The sequence below is a fragment of the Sebastes fasciatus genome, chromosome 3 (assembly GCF_043250625.1).
Source record: "Sebastes fasciatus isolate fSebFas1 chromosome 3, fSebFas1.pri, whole genome shotgun sequence".
Taxonomy (NCBI): domain Eukaryota; kingdom Metazoa; phylum Chordata; class Actinopteri; order Perciformes; family Sebastidae; genus Sebastes; species Sebastes fasciatus.
In genome coordinates, this window is record NC_133797.1 from 10,303,595 (window position 1) to 10,329,193 (window position 25,599).

The 25,599-nt window shown below is 42.5% G+C and overlaps 2 protein-coding genes across 9 annotated transcripts in view; both read right to left on the minus strand.

Moving 5' to 3' along the window:
• The window catches only part of dok7b (docking protein 7b), a 28,832-nt gene extending 28,674 nt beyond the window's left edge, over positions 1-158 (minus strand). For all 3 annotated transcript variants that reach the window (XM_074628812.1, XM_074628809.1, XM_074628813.1), the window contains exon 1: positions 8-158. In XM_074628812.1, coding sequence (XP_074484913.1) covers positions 8-61 — 54 coding nt within the window. In that variant the 5' untranslated portion in view covers positions 62-158. The remainder of the gene's footprint in view (positions 1-7) is intronic.
• An 8,259-nt stretch (positions 159-8,417) lies between these two features.
• The window catches only part of rgs12b (regulator of G protein signaling 12b), a 65,950-nt gene continuing 48,768 nt past the window's right edge, over positions 8,418-25,599 (minus strand). For 3 of the 6 annotated variants that reach the window (XM_074628816.1, XM_074628817.1, XM_074628818.1), the window contains exons 7-19: positions 20,505-20,674; positions 19,560-19,652; positions 19,227-19,370; positions 17,410-17,592; positions 16,122-16,272; positions 15,889-15,983; positions 15,405-15,617; positions 14,468-14,541; positions 14,196-14,322; positions 13,285-13,381; positions 13,079-13,149; positions 11,332-11,503; positions 8,418-11,018 (exon numbers count right to left, since the gene is read on the minus strand). In XM_074628816.1, coding sequence (XP_074484917.1) covers positions 10,393-11,018; positions 11,332-11,503; positions 13,079-13,149; positions 13,285-13,381; positions 14,196-14,322; positions 14,468-14,541; positions 15,405-15,617; positions 15,889-15,983; positions 16,122-16,272; positions 17,410-17,592; positions 19,227-19,370; positions 19,560-19,652; positions 20,505-20,674 — 2,216 coding nt within the window. In that variant the 3' untranslated portion in view covers positions 8,418-10,392. The remainder of the gene's footprint in view (positions 11,019-11,331; positions 11,504-13,078; positions 13,150-13,284; positions 13,382-14,195; positions 14,323-14,467; positions 14,542-15,404; positions 15,618-15,888; positions 15,984-16,121; positions 16,273-17,409; positions 17,593-19,226; positions 19,371-19,559; positions 19,653-20,504; positions 20,675-25,599) is intronic. The other 3 variants (XM_074628819.1, XM_074628821.1, XM_074628820.1) reach the window with 3 other exon arrangements.

Consider the following 25,599-nt stretch of genomic DNA (forward strand, 5'->3'; position numbering starts at 1 on the left):
AATCCACCTTTTTTCCATCTCTAAACTTGACTTGTCCCTCCGCGACAACTGTATCCGTCATCTTCTGTCATGGTTCCGAGCAGCTGAGTGTGTGTGTGTGTGTGTGTGTGTGTGTTAGTGTGTACACCACCTCACCCCCAGTCCAAAGAGAGAGAGAGAGAGAGAGAGAGTCAGAGAGAGAGAGAGAGAGAGTCAGAGAGAGAGAGAGAGAGAGAGAGACACAGAGACACAGAGAGAGACAGACAGAGAGAAAGAGACACAGAGTCACAGAGACAGAGAGAGAGAGACACAGAGAGACCAAGAGAGACAGAGAGAGGGGGAGAGACAGAGAGAGACAGAGAGACACAGAGAGAGACAGACAGAGAGAAAGAGACACAGAGTCACAGAGACAGAGAGAGAGAGACAGAGAGAGAGAGACACAGAGAGACCAAGAGAGACAGAGAGAGGGGGAGAGAGGGGGAGAGACAGAGAGAGACAGAGAGAGAGAGAGAGAGAGAGAGACAGAGACAGAGAGAGACAGAGAGAGAGACAGAGACAGAGAGAGAGAGAGAGAGAGAGAGAGAGAGACACACAGGAGGTCACTTTTCAAAATAGCCTTTCCAGTCGGAGCCCCAGCGGCACATTGCACTCTCTCTCCCCGACATTCAGAGCACCGAGGCGGGCAGACAGCAGCCTCCCCCCGCTGGGTGCTGCCAAGTCAGTACAGTTGTCAACCTGTGTCAAGTGCTTCTTGTTTACAATGGAGCTAATTCGATTAAAGCCGCATAGCCCGCGCACCTTTCACTTAACTGGTGAGGCTGGCTCTGAGCCGGGTGTCAGACAGGAGGGATCCACGTGGCCTTCATGCTAATCAGCTCAAACCAGTTTAATCTGGAGAAGATGGCTCCAGAGTAATGCCAATTAAGAGATGTAAAATGAGCAAATTAGCTCCAAATCCGCAACAACAAATCAATGATTATACAAGATTACTAGTCAAGAAAATACTTTATTACGTGAACGTGATATGTCCATTATGTCCACTGAATAAGCACATCCTGAGGGCAAAAGGGGGAATACTTAACTGATTCCCTGTTGTCTCACAGCAATAAGGTCCATACTGTAAATCCTCGCATTGCTTGACTTGACCAAGGCGCTTGACTCAGGATTTGTGGGGGGTGGTATTACTTTCAGGGGCCTCTGTAAATTCATGGGCGTTTATTCTTGGAATGACAGGTGATTTTAATGAACTAGCTGGTGCCAGGAACACTTATCTCACAAAGAGTTGGGGCCCCTGGCACGTTGGTGCTCATATCCTCAGGAATCCTATTATCCTAATCCCTATACTTTATCATTTACGTGAGATGATCGACATCAAATCAGCCTGTGACTTCGCAATGCCACTGATAATTCAACTTCACAATTAGACCGCAAAAGATTTTTTTTTCCCTCAGATGTTCCTGGAGCTGGGGCATTTTCATCTAAACATGCATCATATTTTATGAGGTGATATGTTTTGTTTGTAATAATAGCTGTTAAAATAACTGTAGAGGAGTCAAAAAAAGTACAATGTTTCTAAGCGTAGCATTAAATGGGAATACACAAGTAAAGTACAAGTCCCTCAAATTTGTACTTAAAGGTGCTAAATGCAAGATTGGGAGCATTTCTATTGCCTCCACACGGCTCTCAACGTGGCAATGACTGAGTCTGTGGCTCGCAGCTAACGGTGCCAACATTGGAAACAATAGCAAAACTGCTGACAGAGCTAACAGTGTTAACCTGGCGGCGGGGACCGGAGGGTGGGTGCTATGCTTCCGCGACGGTCCTGTTAGTTGCGACGGCGTTATTAGCTGTAACCGCCGTACAAGAGCAGTGGAGAGCGGCGTCCGTGAGATGGTCAGTGGGGCACGCTCACAAGCACGAACATGCACTAAAAGGCACAGCTTCTCTGCTCAGGTAGACATTAGTCCTCTATATCTTTACACAGCAAATAGATGTGTGATCCTGTATCAATGCTCTGGATATCATATAGAGCACCTTCAAGTTCCGTACTTGTGTGAACACATACTTAGTTGCATAGTATACTGAGAATGAGTATGTTGTATGAATTTGGGACACAGCATTTGATTCATCTCAGCCTGTCATCTTCTAATAGCGAGCCCCTAGAGTCTAGGAGCAGCTGCACAGTTGTTGACACTGAGCCCTTTGCCTCAACTTGAATCCTGGACAATGTTTCAGCTGCTGCAGACACCGTCAGTGTGGTCAGAGTCACAGAGACGACATCAGCAGGCCAGACGGTCTGTGAGTCAGCTAAACATCCGACTCCTCAAACAAACGTTGCTTTCAATTTACTGCGGTCTATCTGCCCGTTGCCCTCCCTCTGCTCCAACTGTCTCTTGGCTTTGACCATGGAGGGCATGTCTGAAGTCTGGTACACCGCCGACCTCATCCTGCTGCCGCGGCAACGCAGCTCTAAGGCCACGCCCTCCCACTTCCTGTCCAGCTCTGCACCCTGGGAGCCCCGGAGGTCTCGGGACCCTCCGCGTGTTTGTCTGCCACCTTCTGTGTCAGGGGTGGCCCCTATTTTGTCCAAATCCAAGGCTCGTTTTGGGGTCGAGTGGTTGGAGCGGGATGTAGGCGACTTGGACTTGCGACGTGAGCGAATAGGAGGCCGTGGTGGAGGAAGAGGAGGAGGAGAAGGAGAGGGAGGGATGGGGTTTGAAAATATTGTTCTTCTGCTGGGCATTTTGAAACCTCCTCCTCCTCCTCCTCTTTCCTTGTCTCTCCATCTGTTTCTGTCTTTACCTGAGGAAGAAGAGGCTGCTTTTAAAAAAACAAACAAAGAGACGACAAAAGAGACAGACGGAGGAGACAAAATAAATGACAAAGCACTCAGCGGCACTGCAAACCATCCACATGCAAGGAACACAAAACAAGAGCAAAGTGTTCTGCATTTGCTGGCAAAAGTTTGTGGTGCAGTGAGAAGCAAAATGAAAAAAAACAAGAACACACAGACTTTGAACTAACGCTACAGGATATCTTCATCCCTCGGTATGTTTATGTGTATGTGAAGAAGAGAGTGAGAAATTAAGGAGATTATTCACATTCTGTGAAATTCAATGAAATATCACACTTGGACAGCCATGACTCCCCTGTAGCCAACTGTTGCAGCACCATGGATACAGCCACACACACACACACACACACATACATACATACACACAGGGAGAGCTGGGAGGCAGCAGGAAACTAAGTGGATGTGACAGATATTCCCATGCCGGTTCTTGGCTATGACATCATGGGAAAAAGGGTTAGATGATGCTCTGTGTGTTTGTGTGTTTGTGTGTTTGTGTGTGTGTGTGTGTGTGTGTGTGTGTGTGTGTGTGGGTCTGAGTCCCCATCTTAATACAGCCTGCTGCCATCTACTGGTGGAGAGAAAGAGGGATGTATTCCCATTTGTTCATACAGCTCTATTTTACTAATAAATATGTGACTTGACTTCAAACCTGTTGCTGCATCTGCAAATGTCTCATTTCATTTTTCTTTTAGATTGTTTTTCTTGTTTCATAAGATGCCAATAAACAAAGTTAACAACGTGCATACAGTACAGGACACATTTGACATGTTATAGCAGGAAAAGCACAGGTGTAATTAATAATAATGGCCACTCAGCCACTCTTAAATTGTATTGCTTCCACTCAGTGCTTTTCCTGCTGTGACAAACACTTGTCTAACAAACTTGCTGTGAAATTAAGTTCAGACCTTCTTATCTGCTGTCTATGGTTCCCTGAAATTCCTGTCAGCCTCAGTTGTAATTTGTTTATTGCCAATTAGCAAACGTAAGCATGCTAACGCTCTAAGACCGGGGTCTGAAACCTGCAGCTCCGGAGCCACATGTGGCTCTTTAGCCCGTCTCCAGTGGCTCCCTGTGGATTTATAAAAATGGAAATGAATAAATGTTTTTTGTTTACATTTTCAATTTTATTTATCATTGTTGTAGGTCTATGGTACGACGGAGTATTAGGGCCACATTGAGGAAAAAAAATAAATCTGAGATTTCGAGAAAAAAGTCGTAGTATTGTGAAAGTCATAGGTTTACGAGAAAAAAAGTCGTATTACGAGAATAAAGTCAGAAGTTTATAAAGTAGTAATTTTACATTATTTTCTCTTTAAGTTCTGACTTCATTCTCGCAATATTCCAACATTTTTCTCGTAAAGTTATGACTTTATTCTTGCAATATTACGACTTTATTCTCGTAAAGTTATGACTTTATTCACGCAGTATTACGACTTTTTTCTCTTTAAATTACGACTTTATTCTTGTAGTAATACGACTTTTTTTCTCTTTAAGTTCTGACTTTATTCTCGCAATATTCCGATATTTTTCTCGTAAAGTTATGACTTTATTCTTGCAATATTACGACTTTATTCTCGTAAAGTTATGACTTTATTCTCGCAATATTACGACTTATTTCTTGTAAAGTTCTGACTTTATTCTTGTAATATTACGACTTTTTTTCTCTTTAAGTTATGACTTTATTCTCATAATAATACACTTGTGTTAAATATTGCACTTTGGCCCTCACTGCCAAGACTCACCTTAGACTGATATACTATATACTTAGACTATAAACTGTGTTACCTTCATCACAATGATCAAATGTTTTGCGGCTCCAGACAGATTTATTTTGTTTGCCTAAAATGTCTCTTTTGATAGTAAAGGTTGCTCTAAGCTAACTGAGGAAACATGGTAAACATTGTCTACCTGCTCAACATCAGCATGTTAGCATTGTTAGCATTTAGCTCAAAGCAGCCTCACAGAGCCGCCGGCAGGCTAAAGAGAGTAGCAGGTACAGTAGGTTAACTACAGTATATATAACGTTACTGACGTTACAGGTCCGTCCTACTTACCAACCGCAAGTGAAACGACCTGTTACAAGAGTACAACATAGCTCTGTTGAAGTTTGTGACTCAAAGTTAGTGTTACGAGAGAAGAGGTATGAATATGCACAGCCTCAGGTCTGCAGGTGTTTCCACCTGCTGCCTGATTAGACTGAGTGGGCGGGGCCTAGCTGATTGACATCTCACTCATCTCCATAGAGACACATTACATCTTTACTGTGGAGGATGGAATCTGACAAAATAATAAAAATAAAAAAGTCAATAAATACATGAATGACTCTTTAAATGTAGCAACAAATAATATTAATAATAAACGTAGCCATTAATTAATTGATAAATGTGACATAAATTTATATTTCCCTTATTTACTTACTCTTCTGTATAATCTTCCTTTTTATTTATTTATGCATTCATGCATTTATTTTTTGTAATTTTTAAATTTATTTATGCAATTATCTTATTTATTTATTTATTTTTGCATTTATATTTTAATTATTTCATATTTATTTATTTATGCATTTATTTTTTATTAATTTATGCACAATTTTCCATTTCATTTCACCCCTTATTTATTTCCCCAAACTTATTTATTTGTGTTCTTTTCTTTACACATTTTTTATTTTTTTTGGCAGATTCTTTCCTCCACTTAACATCTTGAAAACACCTGTGTGGGTGTGCATTAGCTATTAAAGTGCAACTGTGTACTACTCTCTCTTTCACACTCTTATAGTTGTCAAATGAAAGAATAATTACTTATTTTAAACCAATACAGTTTGCCCTAGATCAGCTGAGATATTGTTTCCTTTCCTTCTCTTTCAGATCACATTTCACAATTTGCTGGTTACCTTCTAGACACGACCCTGTTCCTCTCTCTGTCCACCATTTTTTTTGTTTTATCCCTTCACTCACCAGCAGGTGGAGCCAGGTGAGATTAGAAGCTAAATTGTGCTAATGCACTCAGGAGGCAATTATTTCGTTGGCCAGAGGACATGGGCAATGGTCCCAGCAAGAGCCGGTGAATTGAAGCACCAAAGCCAAAACTGTATTCATACAACAGTTTCTGTGAACAAGGTTTTCCCATGCAATTACAGCAGCAGGAAGATAACTCACTGGGTCCTGCAGCATGGAAACAAGAATCATACCCAGAGATTGGTTTACTATGACGAAATCTCAGCATTTCATCGATAGGCTCTTCAAGTGAGGATTTTACTGAATTGTGTTTCATCAAACAAATTGTATGGTCTTCAAGCTCTTTTGTGACCCTCAAGCACACAACTCGAGTTTCCACTGTCGTCATAGATACAGATACTTGTTTCTTGTCATTTCCTATCTATTTTCCCGGACATAGTCTTCTGGTGAACACTTAAAGTCCCACAGACTCACATATCGCAGTCGGAAAAGGAACTACAGGTTTGTGTATGTGTGAGAGAGGACAAATGGAACAGGCAAAGATGGTTCCTCTCTCTCTCAATCTCTCTCTCAATCTCTCTCTCTGTTTCTGCACAAACATGTTTTGCTTAATTATATTAAATTTAATTTCTGCTGTTGTCACATGTCAGTCCCGGAGGAAACACAAACTCAACTGATAACACTGACGAATTTTTCTAATGAAAACTGCTTCAGAAAAAGATCATCATGTGATGCAAAAGATGCACTCAGATGTCGACGCTGTGTTTGTAAGTGAGTGTGAATATGTATGTGTGAAGTGAATATGAGTATGTGTGTGTATGTGTGCATGTGACTGTGTGTGTGTGTGTGTGAGGACAAGGTAGAAACAGAAGCTAGTTTTGTTTGTGGGTTCCCAAAGAGCCCTGCATGACAAAGCTTGCCTAATAAGGCGTTGAGCAGAGGGGAACCCATGCATAGCTAATAGCCCAGTTCCCCCAAAAGCCTTTGTACCCCGAAACAAAAGCCCTGTCCTGCACACAAACACACACATACACACACACACACACACACACACACACACACACACACACACACACACACAGAAGAGGCAAATGGGAGAGGAGAGGAATATCAAGTAAGATAAATAGGAGAGAGGTTGTGCAGATGGAGAGAGGCGGTCAGAGGTCAAAAACAGAGGAAAAAACAAACTGAAGAATCTCTTAGTTGAAAAAATCATGTCAACGATAGCCAACACGTTGTCATCCCAACTCATCACATACTGACGCTTCGGCATCACTTTTTGCTCGCAGTAAACATGAACTTAATGTTGTGAATTAGACAAAAACACTTGCTTAGGTTCAGGCAATAAAACCACTATAGTTAGGTTTAGGAAAAAACATCAAGGTTGGGCTTAAAATTACTACATTTGTACAGTGAAAATGTGACTTGACGTTGTCAACATGACACGAACAATAAGCTGATTGTAACATGAAAGATAAACTTAATGCACGGGACACAAACAGCGGTCCCCTGGATGAAAGCCTTGCGTTGTTGGACCCATCCACCTCCCCTCCTGCCCGCACTGTGTCTCTTTCATGGCTCTTTAAACTACGTCACACCAGCACTTTCCCTGAGCGTTTCATGTTGCCGCAGAGAGGTTTACATTGTAGTTAATGGAAAGACCGGTGCACTGCATACCGGCGCTTAAGGGTACCTTGTGCAACGGTATCAAACGCCGACAGCTAGGGCTGCAAATAACTTTATTTATTCAGATTTTAGTGCTATATAAATACGTTTTATTGTTAGGCTATTATTAGGTATATTGTTGCTTTTTAAATGACAAAGATGACAGTTTTAAAACAAATTAAATACTTGTTTATTGTTAAATGCAGAACACAGAAGGGCAAGGAGACGCAGCGTTTTTTTCAGCTGCGCTTTGGTTGCGTCTGGTTGCTATCATACTGAATGTCAAAATGTTGGCACAAGGTAGAGTATTTGCTCTAGTATTTAGCGGTATTACAATATTGCAACAGCCCTACCGACAGCCGTGACAAAGAGTCTGCATTTGATACCCTGGGAAAGAGAACGAGCTGGGATAGCTGTTGGTTAATTTCAGAAAACGACATTAGAGTCTGATAACCTGAGATAAAGCCAATATTAGCTATTGTGTAACGTTGTGCAATTTGACCTGTAACATTACACTTACTATTTTTTTTTTTTATAAAACAATCGTGTCTTTTTATGTGAAAGCGTAACCTGCAAAGTAACTACAGCTGTCAGATAAATGTAGTACAGTATAACTTGAGAATCAAATATAGAAGCAAATGGAAATGCTCAAGTAAAGTACAACAACCTCAAACTGTACTTCATAAGTGTACTTCTATTTACTGTACAGTACAGTTACATCCCACCACTGGTTATTCCCGTGCTGGTGATATTGTGTTTGACATTAGAAATCAAGATGCATATAAATACTTTGATGAAAAACTAGCACGTAAACATTGAGCCCAGCTCAGTGCCTCCATGCACGGAAGCGCCGAGGACAAATTTGAGGCACACACACACTCGTAGCAAATGAAGTGAGGCGAATAGAATAAATCGGATATTATTGATAGTCTAAGAAAAGAAAGGAGGCCGCTCACATGAGGCTCTGCAGAGAAAGTTCAACCTTTAAAACATTTATTTGATCTATTTACAGACAGTACAGTCGACTGAACAGAGGAGAGGGGAATTGATTTCTATTGTGACACAACTGAAGAGACAGCATTGCAGTTCAACGATGACTACAGCAATACGGTGATTTCACAAAGTTGACTATATACAAATTAATACTTTTAACTGATGGATTGTAAAAATGAAAAGGACGTGGGATAAATTAATGACAATATAGTACAGGATAAAGTAAGAGTGAAACCTTTAAAAAGTGAAACGGTTTGACTTGTTAGTCCACTTTTTCCAGCTGAAACCCTGCAGGGAAAGAACACTGTTGCATTGCTAGACTGTGGAAAGAAAGAAGGAAAAGAAAACAGATGCTGCCGTGTGATGTAGTGCAAAGAATAAAGAAGTGGAGATGAAAAAAGGGGAAACCGCTTGTGTACAGTCAGTGCAGACGTTTCTGGATCATCTGGTCAGAGAGCGAGGGCTGCATGTGTGCGCGCGCTCGCTGCAGTCTGTTTTCGTGAGTGACACGAGAAACGCCCGAGGCGAGAGAGGGGCGGTGGAAACACAGAGTGTACTGTGCTCGAGTCGACGAAGAAACAGCTGAGCAAAATGTGTGTGTTCATGGTGCTGTAGCATATGTTTGTATTCATGGGGTCAGGCCCGCCGCGTCAGCATGCAGTGTGCTCAAAAGCAATGTAATAAGTTGAAAACAATATATGGGTCACTTAGAAGTGCAGTAATGTAGCCGCCATGCCGCTGTGGATGTGGAACAGCTAGTGATTGTTAGCAAATATATAAATGAACCTTCGGCAGCTCAACCACCTGTAGCATGAAATGGACATTTTGAAAGGTTAACCCCCTGAGACCCGTGGCATCGCAGTCTGTCTTTCAGCGGCTGTAGCAGGTTCAGTTTTAGAGCCAGAGTGAAGATACAGATATCATATGAAAGGAATCCATTAGTACCAGCCATGTCATGTTAGCTTGTTGTGAAGGAGGCTAAATAACACTCTAAAGTTAGGCTAAATTTAGGCAAGGAAAAACTGGCATGGCCATTTTCAAAGGGGCCCCTTGACCTCTGACCTCAAGATATACGAATGAAAATGGGTTTTATGGGCACCCACGACCTTTAATTCATTAATTCATGTTTATTTTTGATTCATGACTAGAACAACTTGACACACAGTGCTGAGCTGCATCTCAAATTAATCTTCTGATTCCCAGCTTTCAGATGATGTACATCACTTCTATGTGACATCTACTGCTGACCTGCTATCTCACCCCTAAAGACCCCCTGTAGTCCCCCCTAAAAAGACAAAAACGGGTCTATTGTGGGTCTCAGAGGGTTAAAATAAAAACAAAGCAGGGAGAAAATTATGTTTTAAAAATGTGTGAAGTCTTGTTTGTAATTGGCTAAAGTGCATTGTTAGATTCTGTACACTGGAGGAGGGTTGGAGGAGGGAGTTTGGCACTTGTCATCCTGAGCTCGTCCTCGAGCTAACGTCTCCAGAAAATAATCCACAGCAAGTCCTCTCAGAAGTTCACACAGATACAAACCACGCAGGGAAATGTAATGTGGACAAGATCTGTCCAAGCCTAATGCATCCATCTTTCCTCTCTTCATGGGTCTGACCTGGTTTATCTTAAGGCTGTTGTTGACTGTTGAAGGTAGTGCATACAGTACATCACTATGTCAACTCACTATATCCATTATTTGACTAAATTAACACTCATTTCTACGGCATGTGATGAAAGCTCAATCTTTTACATTACTTGCTGTATTTTCTGGAATTAAATGATCCGTAATTTTAATTAGACAGTAGAAAGTGATTTATGAAATAAAGGGAGGAGATCTGGATGCATTCTGGGGCCAAGTGTGACCAACTTCAAACTGACTTCATTGGGGTCACCAGTCCCGCTCGCAGTCAGGTGAAGGAAGAGGTGAAAGTTCAAACGTTTTTTTAGAGTTCACACTGGGGAAGTACCTGAGCTCGGCCGACCGTCCTGTGCTTGTTGTGGTTGGGGTCGGGGGTGGGGCTGGGGATGGGGTTTGCACTGTAGGGCTGACGGAGTGACGTAGTTGAGGCTGGGGCTGTTAATGTCCCCCTCTCCCACCAGAGTCAGATCCGACAGCGTGTCCTCCTCCAGCATCTGGACCGATTCTCCCCTGCCAGAGTCCTGGAGGAGACCACGCTGGCCACCCTGGGACGGGTGGATGGGGGAGATGGCGCTGGGAAACGGAGGGGGTGGTCTGGCTTTCCTCCCCCCTCCGCTCTCAGTTCCCAGTGCAGAGTCCAAGCTCTGGGACTGATGGCTCGCGCTGAGCAAGTGGGTGCCGCCGCCTCCTCCTCCCCTGTCGTTGCTGTTCGCCTTATTGCCCCGGCGACCGCTGCTAGGGAAGCTGCCGTTGTTGGGGTTATGGGAATAAGGGGTGGAGCAACCGGGCTCAGGGTTGTAGGGAGGGGGCGCGCCCTGCTTGGTTGCCACCGGCGACAGGCGCAGAAAGTCTGGGAGCTGCAGGTCGCTTTTGTTTAGCAGGCCTCGCTGGTCGTCGGCTCGGTTGCTCTGAGCTTTGGATATGAGGTCGAAGAACTCTGCAGGCACACGCGCACACACACACACACATATGTGAATAATCACCCACAGTAACATCTTGAAAAACAGTAAAACACACTGATTGTGATTCAGAAAACATGCAGCAGAGGGTTTGTATTAATCAGTTAGACAAGTCCAAGCTACATTCAGTGGGAGCAGAGGTGACTGTGCTACATGTAGCTAGCTAGCTTTGAAAGCATTTGGTGCTGCTTCTGCAACACCACAGACAGGCCAAAGGGTTAGTGTGATCACAGCGACCGAGTTACAGAAACAAAAAGAGAGAGAGAGAGAGAGAGGTCGTTCAGTCTTTACCTTCAGCTTCGTCTATATTAATCTTTTTCTGCTTTCTTTTCTCCGGAGCCTTATGGATAGAGACAGAGTGGTTGGGGACGGGCCGGCTGCTTGTGTCTGGGCCGGGCCCAGTCTTGCCATTTTCCCCATGGGGGTGGTCTGAACCGGCTGTCCCTGACGGCCTGTCCTCCCCCTGGGGGCCACAAGGAGAGCGGAGCGAGGCGTGAGAGCCCTGGTGAGTCATGATGGTGCAAGTGTGGGCACAAGTAATGACAACACGTGGGGACCAGCGCTACTGATGGTGACAAATTGTAAAATGAGAATTTGATGGAGGGGGTGGGGGGACGGCAGGGGGCACAAGTTTCAATGATGCTGCTTTTGAGAAGAAGGATCAAAATAATTATGATAATGAATTTGTTGTCTTTATGTAATTCATCATCAATGACATGTATAGAGTGCTCCAGGGATGATGTATTTCTATTGGCCAAACAGGAAGTTAGCATCGCCCTGGGTTCCCTCGACAAAAAGCCAATGTGATTTTTTCATTGGGTTTAGGATTATTGCAGAAAATAAGCTCTGTGGCAAACACGCGTTTATGATACTTACACGTTTTGTTCAGCAAGATAATCTTCACAAATGAACAACACTTTTATGAGTTTTGAAGTATAAATGCAATCTTTAGAAGTAAAAAGCTAACGTTAGGCTATAAACAACTACACCACGGTCGCATGAGCGTGAGTATACACAACGAGGCTGTAAAGGCGGACGAGTCGGCGTGATGACGTTTAGTAGTCTCGTTTAGACACTTAGCAACCGCCTTTTTTAAGACACATAAAGGCTTCAAAATTCACGAGTGGGATATTTATTGATGCATTTTATGTCGTAGGATAAAACGTTAAAATCTCTTGAGCTTGTGTTAACCACAGACCTCATTTCAGACATCTAACCAAAAACCCATTCAAAAAACCAATTGACTTCCAGACGAGGGAACCGGAAGTGCTGAAATGCTCATTTCAGGTTTTAGGACTCATTCCTGTAGCACTCTATTGAAAACACTTCTAGTAAAACATATATCTATGATAGTTTCTAATTGAAAGACAGGTGGAATGTTCCATTCAGACAACTACAATGCTTAACACTGTGTGTACTAAGCATCACCAACATGTAGGCTAGCAGTAACACACCATAACACCAGAGGGACCAACCTCCTACTACTTAAAGCCACACTACTGCCCTTCAAGTGGACTTCTAGGATCAACTAAGAAAGCCATAAATGACCATTACAGATGGCCATCAATCAGGTTTAAGCCCCAATAATAGCAAGGAAACCCGCACAGCATTCTAAAGTGCTACCGCCACCAGCAACTACGTCCTTTCCGGGTGCACAGAGGCAGTGTGTGACCCAGCGAACGCTCCGCAAGGCTGGGTTTGTTACGGAAGAAAGAGAACCAGCAAACCAGAGAGGAAAGTCCACGATGCATTCGGCCACAGGCAGACCACAATAATGGAACATTAGGAACCTCGAGAGGGTGACGAAGCTCCACAGCAACAGTGCACACAAATACAGTCACGAACGTTGACAGAGACATACATCATACACCTGCGCACATTTTTAACGCATTGCAAACAGACATGGGTGATTGAAGACAGTGAGAGAGAGACTTAGTAGCGTGACATCATCAACCAGGAAGTGGAGACATTCTGTGGGTTATGGAACATTCCAGAGCGAGAAGAAAAATGGGAAATAAGAAGCTGGGGGAGATCTTACTGTTGTCGATTGGTTTCTGCTCGTCGAAGCCGGGACGAGGCCCTTAGAGGGAGCTACTTTCTGTTTGTCTGCTGAATGAAGGAGAGGGAGCATACAGATGCAAAACTGAGACAGCAACACAGTTTTTTTGTTCAATATGCTGTCAATGAGAGACAGACGACTACATTTATTTTATTGACTGATTATAGTGTGTGTGTGTTCCTTACCTTTTCCAGGAGTGTTTTCTGCAATATCTAATACCACTCGCAGCCCGTCCAGGTTGGATATAGGAAGACCTAGATCTAATGGCTCCAACTCCCCACTCTGCATCACACACACACACAAATGATATGAGTTTGACGTCATCACATACGCTGCCTGTCTGTCTAGAGAGCCGAAGTCCCGCCCCTTCCGGTGGACCACCATTGGACCTTATTTCGGAAAAAATATTAACAGTAGTCAACGGCGAGAGACAAATATTTTTTGATCCCATTTGAATTGCGCCATGAATCGAACATATGATGTTTGTCAATTTAAAAGCTAATTTTGCAAGTCAACTGTTGAAGTATCAGACGGTGAAAATACATAATTAGAAAGACTACACACCCAACAGTCCCGTAAATGACGTCTCTCTCTCTGGAGCTACGATACCTGTGTGTTTCGTACTGGGATGTACTCACACCAGCAACGGGTCTCGCTCGTTATTTCTCTTCCCGGCTGATAAAAAGACCAGGAGTGGCTGGATAAAACACATCAGGTAAGATAATGTTTCATCTGTGCATGGTCATAGCTAAGTTAGCTAGCTAGCTAGTGTTGGTGACGTATATTGTGCGAGACGAGAGATGTAGTTCACTGAGCGGTTTCACACAAAACTAAATGGTACTACGACAAACTTACGACAAACTGCGGCTTTCCTGACTTCTAAATTATGTTTTGAATTGACAAACATCATATGTGTGATTCATGGCATAATTCAATTGGGATTAAATAAATATTTGTGTCTCGCCGTTGACTACCATACATATTTTTTCCGAAATAAGGTCCCATGGTGTCCAATGGAAGGGGCGGGACTTCGCCTCTCTATTTCTTCTTCTGTCTACAGGCAGACAGAACGACGGGGGGGGGGGGGGAGACTTACAATGCGTGCCACCAAGTCAGCGAGGTGCAGGCCGTATTTGGCCACCACAGGCCTGAGGACCTCAGTCACCGGCTTGGTGGGCTTTGCTTTTAGGCCCACTGAGCGGTTAATAGGGACCAAGTCGAGTCTGAAATGAAGAAAACAGGATTAACGTTTTCTGTAGGATTCTGTAGCAGCAGCGTAAGCAGTAACCATGGTTTCAAGACCAGCATTTTCTCTCAGTTTTACTCCTAGTATTGTTGGTGTATGGTGATTACTGCTCATTACTGTACCTGAAGAGAGTGCGTTTTTCTAGTCGGAGGTCCCGAGAGCATAACGTCATACAGTCTTGGTCTAAAACAAGTGGCTGAGAGAGTGAGACAGAGAATAAGAGAGAAGCCATCATGAAAGACGTCCAGCTAGTTGCCAAACCCTAAAGTGTGATCACTGATAACTGATAAACCTGCAACAATTACTGATCTCTGAACCTGTGAAATGCCACTTTCTGAGTAATTATCATTTATTAAAGCTGCTTTAATAATTTTTTTTGGACTAGTGCATCAAACAAGTTTGACATATTGTGACCTTATTAAGTTGATATGACTCACATGTTGTCAAACTATTGCCTGTTGAGCAGCCAGACTGACTCAAAACAGTCAAGTTGTGGAACTGTCTGGTGTAATTCTGCGGGTTCATCATTACACATAGATGTGGGAAGTGTCTGACTGTTTTTTTCTGTAGGCCTAATGTTAAACCGCAATGGAAATTAAAATATATATATACTACTGGTTGTTAATTAATGCATGATTTTACGCACTGATTACATATTGTTCTGTTTTCTGAATCTGCTCTTTTGATTTACAGAGTATGATTTTACAGGGCAAACATTGCCAAAAGAATTAAATGTTCAGACGTAGACTGTGATATGGGTGGGTGAATAATTAAATAATAGTTCAACCAAAGCAATTTTTGTCTTTAAATTTTTGGGGCGTTATCTATAGTGATAATAATGGTCCAAAATTATGTAAAATTGCTTTGTTTTAAGTCAAAAACCTTCAAATTTGCTGCTTTAAAATCATTTTATTGTTTTCTTTGGTAACAACCAACTCTGACGTTATTTTGTTTGCTTATTTTGGTTTAGTGTGATTTGTTGTGGTTTTTAATAATTTGTCTAAAGAGCTTTGAAGCCCATAATAAAGGTATTTAGCCCTTCATCTACTTGTGTCATACCTTCTCCCCTCCAACCAGGAAGAGGTCTATAGCTGCCAGGTTGATGCAGAGCTTCTCACAGAGGCCCAGCAGCAGGTCCCTGATAGACACCCCGGCCCTCAGTGGCACAGAGCAACATGAGCCGTCCGGCAAGCTTATGTTACACTGCCTCAAGGGGGCGCTGATCCCTCCGCGCTCTGTTGACACTGATACTGCACCACGGGCTACATCACCCTGAAGGAGGAAAACAGAGACATAGACAGGGAGGGGGAGAGGAGGATGGTGAGAGGAGGGTTAAAAATGGAGGTTGAGAGGAGGAAAAACAACAGACAGTCTGACGTTATTTCAGCATTCTCAGTGTTCAGTTGTTTGAGTTACTATTAAAGCAGATAAATTGAGAGTAAGAAGGTGAAGATAAAGCCGCTCCATGCTGAAATGAATGTCTATGTGCCCATTAATGCAATGTCTGAACTAATTATCTGCTGATGTCTCTTTCCAGACTGACCTCGTTCTTCCCTGACCCCGACATCCCCAGCTCCAGACTGGCTCCTGAAGACAGCGAGCCCTGGGATTCACGGCGACCATTGCTGCCAGAGAAATCTGAAAAGTAATACACTCATCAGTAGTGTTTAAAAGAAAGACAACCCCTCTATATCCAACATGACAAACAACCCTCTAGTTTGGATGCATCCATTATAAAAAAACAATAACATTTTAAACAGGTTTAAAACTACTGACTGTAGTTGAAGTCGGTCAGCTCTCGTTTCTTGGGACCTTTGCCGAAGCTCCTGTTGCGGGACCAGGAGAAGAACAAGCCTTTCTTCCGGTCTCCTGAATCATCCCGACCGTCCTCGTTTAAAGATCTGCCCGACTTGCTCTTTTTGTCCTCCTGTAAGACACAAACAAAATAAATGAAGAGGGGTAGACACAGGTGCAAACACACAGATGTACACAAAGAAACCTGCTCAAAGATGAATGCAACCCCATTGGAGAACACAAACAGAAATATAAACAGACAAGACAAATGCTTGGCCAATACTCGCACCCCAAAATGTGTCATCTATTCAGTGGTTCCCGACCTCAGGGGGTGCACCAGGATTTGTCTGTTCTGAGGTTGTCAAAAACATGTATAACTAAAATCATAATAACATACTTTATTACACGGCTGTGTTGAATAGTCAATTCTGATTGGTCAATCACGGCGTTCTGCGGTCTGTAATTTCTGTATAACAGACCGTTGCTATGTATAACAGATCGTTGCTATGGGCGCAGTTCAGATGTCGGACTCTGGCGGACCGTTTTTGTGTCAAAATATTGATTTCTTCAGTAAGTAGCCGTGTAATAAGCGGGATAGTGTACAGCTAGCGGGTCATTGTTGTGAAAGAATCCCGACTCCTGTGATCCAAACATTTCCAATAACTCCAGAGTGTTACAAAGTCCAAAAGTCAAAATGTATTTAAAAAAGATGGATGTAATCATTTCCAAAAAATTCCCAACATATTTACAAAATATTCTGCTTCAATCCATATTTGCTGATGTTTTCCAAAACAACTTTTTCAATGCGGTCAAAGAACTGTTTGCTCTCCCGCTTGCCGCACACAAAGAGAGACACGACCTGAAGTAAGTTGATTTATTAAAAAAAGACTAACTAATTTAATACACTGAATCGCTTTATTCAAATTGGAGAGGATTTTGTTCTAGGATTTGAACACAAGTAGGGGGGGCTTTAAGGAAAATATTTTGGGAACCACTGATCTATTCTACTAGATGTCAATAATCATTCCAGCTCTTAAAAAAATATTTTTTTAATAAGACTAATTTCACAGAACTGTAAAAATCTAAAAAGCAATTCTTTGATTCTCATCATATTGACATATTTGTTTTATATATTACTGTAGATTATAGATTTTTCCATATATATTTCCCAATTCTCCAAGTTTCTGTGTATCCCGACACTAATACTGTGAAAACTGTGACAAGATGCAGCCAAGTTGGAAGTGTTTGCGGCAGCTTTATGTTGTGTTACCTTCTTGGGCGTGGACAGGTTGGAGCGGTCGGAGCCGGTGGTGCTGTGTTTGGAGGTGGGGCTGCTGGGGACGTGGTATGGGTCGGGCAGGGGCCTCCCCTCCACCTCCGCCAGCATGCACTCCTGGTACAGCAGAGACTTGAGGAACCGCGTGTAGCTGTCGAACTTCATCAGGTTGAAGATCTAAAGGGGCGAAAGGGAAGGATAGGCGTCATCAGTGGGCAACAGAAAATGCAGGGACACAAAAAAGGAGGACAGAAAAAGGCAAAACTAGAAAGGAAAGGGGAAAAACATGCAATGGCAAACAAAACTTACGACAGAATGCAAGGAGGACGGGAGAAAGGAAGATAATTAGAGAGGATTAAGAATGGCAAACTGGCTATTGTTAGTACTCCCAGCTTTCAAGCTAGCAGCTTATGGAATACTTTGGTGACACGCAATGAGTGCACGGGCAGAGTGCACGCAGGTGGGCAGGCAGATAGGGTTTATTTCAGGCCTGCGACAGCCACAGATACCAGATTTTTTCTTTTCTTTGTCAGAGCATTTGATTTATTGATCGCTGTTTGGATATAATGAGAAATTCAACAAATATAACAAAAATGTTTTTGAACAACACTACAGACCCTAGCTTTAAAGTAAAAGTCTAATATCCCCCTTGAGGGTGTTCATGCTCACGACCATACACTGTATATAAAGATGGACGATATGACAGCTCCCAAAAAGTGAAGCCAAAACATCTGGATCGCCCCCTGGTGGCTGGCTGCAGTATAGGTCATAAAGCCCGCCCCCTCCATGTTAGCAGATTAGACATGGGCCAAACTAAAAAGTCAAAGTACACGTCAAATACATTTTTCCCAAAGATGGTTTCTGTCATTTTAGGCAGTTCTTATCATGCTGATGCATGTTCAAGTGTTCAATTTTCTGATAAGTTTGGTTTTAATTAGATGCTAGAAAAAGGGGGTGAGACGTCATGATTTACAGCTGTGAGTCTCTCTCACTGACAAGCTGCGGCCGTGCTTCGCTCGTGATTGGTTCAACAGTGTCAGGAGGACTTGAACTAACTGCAAAGCTGCATTCTTAATCATTCAACCTGTGTTTTTCATCAGATAATGATAAGATTTTATGTGAAATAACTTGTTAATAATACAATTTGGCCACTTATTAATAATAAAATAGCTGCCAAAATGAACAGTGAATCTCAAGATGGCAGCTCCAGTATCCAGGATACTCTGGCTTCAAGTTTGTACAGTGGGAGGAAGTGGAGACACGCTGTCCATCTTTATATACAGTCTATGTTCACGACATAGAAAACGTCATATTTTCTTGGAGTCCTAAAATCGATGTGGTTACAAAAATAGATTCTCTGTCCTCTGGGGAGAATTAATGTGAGGCCCCAATGGTGGCACGAGATCTTAACGAGCCCAGGGGTATTTTAGAAAAGCTCATCTCACACTTTGATGTGTGTTTGTCTTATCAGAGTTTGAACATCTGAGCTCAGCTGCTGAAATTAATAGAGCCTGTCAACAAAACCCCCTCACCCCCACGACATGCACGTCTAAGAAGCCATTCACATCAATGATGCTAGAAAAAAGAGGAAGATGAATAGTCGACTTTATGTTGTGTCAGTTTTATGAGTAATAATAAATCTGTCCCTCAGGGAAAGCCTCTAATCACTTTCCCCTTCAGGAGGAAGGTCAGGGGTCAGTGTCATCTGAGTACAGATCCTGGAGCAGATGCTTCCTCTTTGACAGAAGTGGTTGCAGCTAATAACCTTGAGATTTCAATAAATAAGTTTTGTGTTTTGGTTGACACGCTACCTGCAACTGCTGCTCCTTGAACATGTCAGGTCGGGGGGCGTTCAGTATGTCGTCAGCGAGCTGGGCTTGACTATCGATGTTGACCGGCGTTGTGGCTTTACTGGACAGGAAGCTGTTGTAGATCTCCCTGGCACGCTGAGAGAGCTGGAGAAGGAAACATGGAGGGAGGAGGAGAGGCCGAGGTATAGATAAAAAAGGACAAGGTGATAAGACAGAGAGGGAGAGAAGATAAGGAATGATTAAAGGATAACATTTCCCCTCATTACTGGGGTGTAAATGGATGCGTGTGTGTGTGTGTGTGTGTGATCAAACGATGTCTTGTATGTCCATTACCTGCTTCTTGTCATTCTCAGGGACGTGGCTGAAGAACTCACAGGCCTGCCAGAACAGGATGTTCTCCTCACTGAACTCTTTCTTTAGGAACTCCTGCAACACAAGAATTAAATGTGGATCAACAATTAGGAACAATCTGGCAAACTATACAGTATATATACAGTAAAATACAAAGTCAGAAGATCCAGAAAACCCAGCTGACAGAAGCAAAGCTGATTTAGCTTTTAACTCTGCAACATCAGAAAGGTTTGCTTAAACCCTCTGAGACCCGCGGGATCGCCAGCGATGCCGACTGACATTACTGTCTTTAAGAGACTTTACAACCACAAACTAGAGACCTTAAGCATTCAGAGGATGGATGGCTTTCCTAGCTAGATTAACAATAAGGGGGTTTCTGAGCAGTTTACACAACAGAAGTGCTCGCCATCCAATCGCTGAAAATTGCAATTCTTGCAGAAATCTTAAAATGTCAAAAGGTTTTTGATACCGAATCAATCACAGCATGGCGTTTTCTATGGTGTTCCTCAAGGTTTTGGTGTCTTAATGTGGTATTTTGGAGGGATTATTGAATTCTTGAGTGGTTAAAAATGTTTAAATTTAGCACCAAATCTGTGTAACAAAAGGTATCAACCCAAAAATTACTGCAACAATTTATGAGACATAATAGAGCATGGGGATGGCCTTCATATACTTCCATCATAAAGTTCTAAGCCCTTAATTCACAATTTATTTGAATTAATTAATTCACGTTTATTTCTGATTTATGACTAGAACAACTTGACACACAGTGCCACAGTGACCTGCTATCTCCCCATAAAGACCGCCTGTGCCCCCCTAATAAAGACAATACGGGTCTATTGTGGGTCTGTCCTTTTAATAGTTGGGAGGAAAACATAGCCTATCTGTTATGTGCCGGCTAACACCAGCCATGTGCTGTGATAGTACCGAGAAGTAGCGGACTCCCACGGGGTCCTGCAGAAGTCTCTCGAAGCAGACAGCCCAGCTGGCCACTCTCCTCTCAGTGTGGCGCCGGTGGCTCTGAACGCTGGGCAGGCTGGCATTACTGTTCAGACTGTTGTCGCTGCTGCAGCCCTGCAGCTCCACGCTGTTAAGTTCTGTACAACAAACACAAATACACACAACATGAAATGATCTGATTCAGGGTGCAATGATTAAAAAACTTCTTTTTTTTTGCATCTCAATTTTTGATTTCCATACTTTTCATTTACAACAACATAATCATTGGGTTGTCTGGTCTGGGAAGGGTTGATATAGTTAAAATCAAATGGTTATTTTCTGCCTGTTTGTTGCTTTGTTTTTCTCTGTCTGCAGGCGCTCTACCTGAAGGCAGCGCTATCAGTGGCATGGTGTGTCCTATCCTATGCCGGTGATAAGGAGCAGCCAGGCCAGTGAAACCTCCTCCTCCCACACGTGTCCCTGCTGTGGTTTGCCGTTGCTTTATCTTTCACTTTGCAACGCAACACCCCCGCAGCACACTTTCACTCACACAATCCCTACGCTACTGATATTACACATTTGTTTGAACTTTCAACTCATGTGTTTTAAATGAATGTACTTTATGATTTGGTTTTGAAATCCTTCCTATTTTTGAGGTTGCAAGGTGGACAAGTATGGTCTATGGGTCCTGTGCATGTTTATTTTGTCCTCGACCAAAGAAATTAGTTGACTAACCGATTAGTTGATTTAATCGACAGATCTGTAAAACTGAGTTTCTCCACAAAGAATCACACAAAAACACCACTTTAAATCTTGTGTTTACCAGAGATGTGCTCATACGTTTCTTGGAAATAAGTCATTCAGCATGAAAAAGCATAAAAAAGGACTAATTGACGAAAGAAAGGTTAGTCGACTAAGGCCAAAACGACCAATTAGTCGACTAATCCAGCGGTTCCCAGGTTGGGAACCGCTGGATTAGGTCCTCTTTACGGGGGTGGCCAAAGATCACAGGATTTTTCGCCAGGATTTGTCTGCTCAGAGGTTGTCAAACTTAGGTTTTCTCATGTATAAATAAAATCATAATAACACACTTACTGGAAAATTTATACAAAAGACTGTAAATAAAACTATTTAAAAAGATATATTGAGCATTTAGCAAAATCTAACAAAATATTCTGCTTCAATCCATATTTGTTTGCATTTTCACTGCGGTCAAAAACCTTTTTGCTCTCCCGCTTCACCTTGACGCACAGAGAGGCCCCGAACAGCAATCTAACAAAACCATAAATTACATTTATTTAACCACAATGAAACAGAAAAATAACTAACACTACTATAATAAATTAAATCGTTAAAAAAAAAAGATCATATTATGTATCTGGATTCACTTGGCGAATCCGTCAAAACATCATCACTTAATTTATGTTGACGAAATTGTCGAGTTGTAGTCATTAAAGAAAGTTGATTTAATAAAAACAGACTAACTCATTTGGTACACTGAATCACTTTATTCAAACTGAGGATATTGTTTGAGAATATGTAATTTTTTTTTAGGGTGATGACGTCGGGGGGCTCAGCTTTTCTTAGATGACTAAGAGGGGGCAGCCCTAATTATGGGCTTATGTGTGTTTGTATGTAGTGAAATTTGACCTCTGCATTTAACCCATCCTAATCATTGGGAGCAGTGGGCTGTAAAGCAACTTTGGATTCAGTGTTTTGCTCAAGGACACATGCAGAGCCGGGGATGGAACCACCAACCTCGTGATTAACAATGGACCTGCTCCACCTCCTGAGCCACAGCAGCCCCAGTTAACATGGAGTGAAAAAAATTTAGTAATGTAGTAATTCTTATTATTATCATTCTTCTAAAACGGTGTTCCACCTTTTGCACTGCATTATATCAGAAAATACTACAAATACTAGCGTAGTTAAAGACAAGAGATTTGTGTAAAACAACACAACATCACAATACTATTCCACAGAAAGTCAATAAACAAAAAACACTGAAAAAGAGAAAGTAACATCACTATCGTTTAAGTATCTGCAGCTCCACGCCGTTCAGCTCAGTTCAGAACTGTTGAAAGGATGTTGACTACATGCTCCATTGCACACATTATCTTTGTGTAGTACTTATGTTTCACATTCTAGTTGATTTAATCTTGAACAACTCTCAACACTATTAAACTATTTGCCTAACACCTTGAACACTACTCATAAAGCACTATTTTAACATTCCAGTTAAGGAGTTTTGTGCATGGACGATTAATCCATCGAGAAATCAATTATTTTTCCCACCACTAGCCCTCTCAGTACGTCTGTGTTGGACAGACTTGCAAAGCAAAAGCACAAAGAGAAGCTGAGAAGAAGCAGAATAGCAGCGCTTCAGGCCTGATGAACTAAAAGCGGGATGCTCAGATGAGATAAAACAAAAAACAAGAACAGCCAGAGGGAAGGCACCACCGGTCAGGTGCCCGAGACCACGCAAACTCTGTAAATGAGGAGGATTTAAGAACAGTATTCTGCTCACAGCTAAAGTCCTGTGTGATTGGAAACTTGGCTATTAATGAATAATTCCAGTGTGATTTTTCACCAGTTTCATGATGTTATCAGTGACAGTTTTAATACCGTGGATTATGTCTTTCCGGCTCATTCAGTTTCAAAGTGCGTAGTAAACAGCTCCTAAGACTCCTGCTGCTATCCATTCTCTTCTTAACCACTTATCCTGTTCAGTGTCACAGAGGCTGGAGTCTATCACCACACACACTCTGGATAGCTCACCAGTCTATCACAGACACAGGCCAACGCTATAAAGGTGCATCACAACAGTCATATCTGGCTGTAAACTACAAGAAGGGAGTCTCAGATGCCATTTCATATAAATGCACAAGTTGAAATATTCTTAACTTTTCCTCTTCAAAATAAAAATTCAATTGATAGTGAATGGTTTCCTCTGTCTTTCACAGCCAAAAGAAACCAAAAAAGTAAAATGCTTGATAAAATACTAGAAGTATACATTTCACAGAGGGTACATTTCAGCCTAGTCGCACAGCAGTTCGTGAAATAGTCATGAAATTGAATGTATGGATTTGTATATATAGATACGAATTTCAATTTTTTTTCGTAATGGTCAGCACGAAATCAATTCTTATGTAATCCACGTGACACGGAAAGTATAAATAGCGGCGAATGCCGTGTATAGGGAGGAGGTGTGGGTGGATGTGTGGGTCAAAAAGTACTAGACTTTCGCCCAGGAGACCGGTGTTCGTGTCCCGTGTGAAACCAGAAGTCAACGTTGATTTATTTGTCATGTAACGTCCGTACTTAAGTTACGGCACTTCCGGAATTATTTTAACACAAACCATGATTTTTCCTTAAAGCTAACTAAGTTGTTTTTGTCAAGTAACTTCAGGACTTAAAGATGAAGTAGGCGAGATTGGAGCAAATATGATTAAAAAAAGTTATTTTTATAAATTGGTCGCTATATCGTGACAGTAGTACATGAAACAGGTAACCTGATAAAATCATGTGCCTCTGCGTCCTCCAAAAAAACAAGCAGTAAGAGCTGATCTGAGGTCTGCTGTCCAGCTGCCGTCTATGAGCGCCGGCTGTCAATCACTCGCGATCTCCAACCAAACGGTCAAACTAGGCAGCGCTGATCAAATATGAATCAATACTCTGTTACTGTAATGCCTATTTCTCACCTCAAATGTTTTCAGAAACTTCTTGTAGTGTACTGTTTAGCTGTAAAATGAGAAAGCTTGTGACACCGCCGCCATTGTTAAAGCTGGTGAAGGAACGCCAAGTTCCGGTCACATAACCGGAGAACAGCCAATGGGAACGCTCTCTCAATGAAATGACCTGTGATTGGTCAAAGTCTCCCGTTACGGGGTTGATTTTCTAAAGCCTGAAAACAGAGCCATGAGGAGGTGCAGAAGTCAAGTTATCTTTCAGAACACTTGAATTACAATATGCTGAAAGGTTATTATGGAATTTTTGCCCAATTACACCAAAAATATACTGCCTACTGCTGCTTTAAATTATGACACTTTTAGTGTTATTTTAACCCAAACCGCGATATTTTGCTAAACCTAACTACGTACTTTTGTTGCCTAAGCCTAACCAAGTCGATCGTTTCCTAAACTGCTCAGTGACAAGAGTGAACCTGTTGGGTCCACAGAGAGCATCACTGCCTCACTCCAGTCACTTTTATCTTGTAATGAAGATGGAGAAAAAGAAACAGCAGAGCACACTTGACACCATTCAGACTAGCAACAACATTTTTGAACACAACAGCTGCCCTAACACATTCACACAGACAGGTGAACCATGCAGCTGGTAGTTATATAAATAAAACCATTTATTTCACAAACCATCTGCATGTTGTGATCGCGGGGACTCCTTTTTCAGAGAATTACAAACTGAAGCTAAACTGATACTCGACATCAAAACCTCTGCTGTCAATACGTTTGATTTAACACTCTTAAAATCTACATTCTCTTGAGTTGAAGAAGAAGCACCAGCTGTATCCTCACCTGGGTAGAGCTGGTAGGAGCCTGTGTGGTGCCAGCGGGGCATGTAGCGAATCCTGAGGGATAACCAAGCTCCTCCATCCATACTCACCCTACCAGAGGGCCCCTCGCAAACTCAAACACACCAGGTGGAACACACAGTCCAAGACGGGTCACACACACACACACACACACACACACACGCACGGATGACAGCAAACCCAGGAAGGAAGTGCAAGAAAGAGAGAGAGAGAGAGAGAGAGAGAGAGAGAGAGAGAGAGAGAAACAGGGAGAGAAGGAGAGAGAGAGAGAGAGAGAGAGAGAGAGAGAGAGAGAGGCTATTGGTGGTGGTGAGCAACCTGGCTGACTACCTGAGAGACCACAGAGAGAGTCAGGTCACAACACACACACACACACACCTGTGAGCTTCCAGGTACTGTAGGTAAGTGATACAAGCACACAGGCCTTGAGATGATGAATAATTCAGAGCCGAAGGAGGACAGAACTAAAAACGCCGGAGCAGAAACGTATATACATGCGCACACGCACGCACGCACGCACGCACGCACGCACGC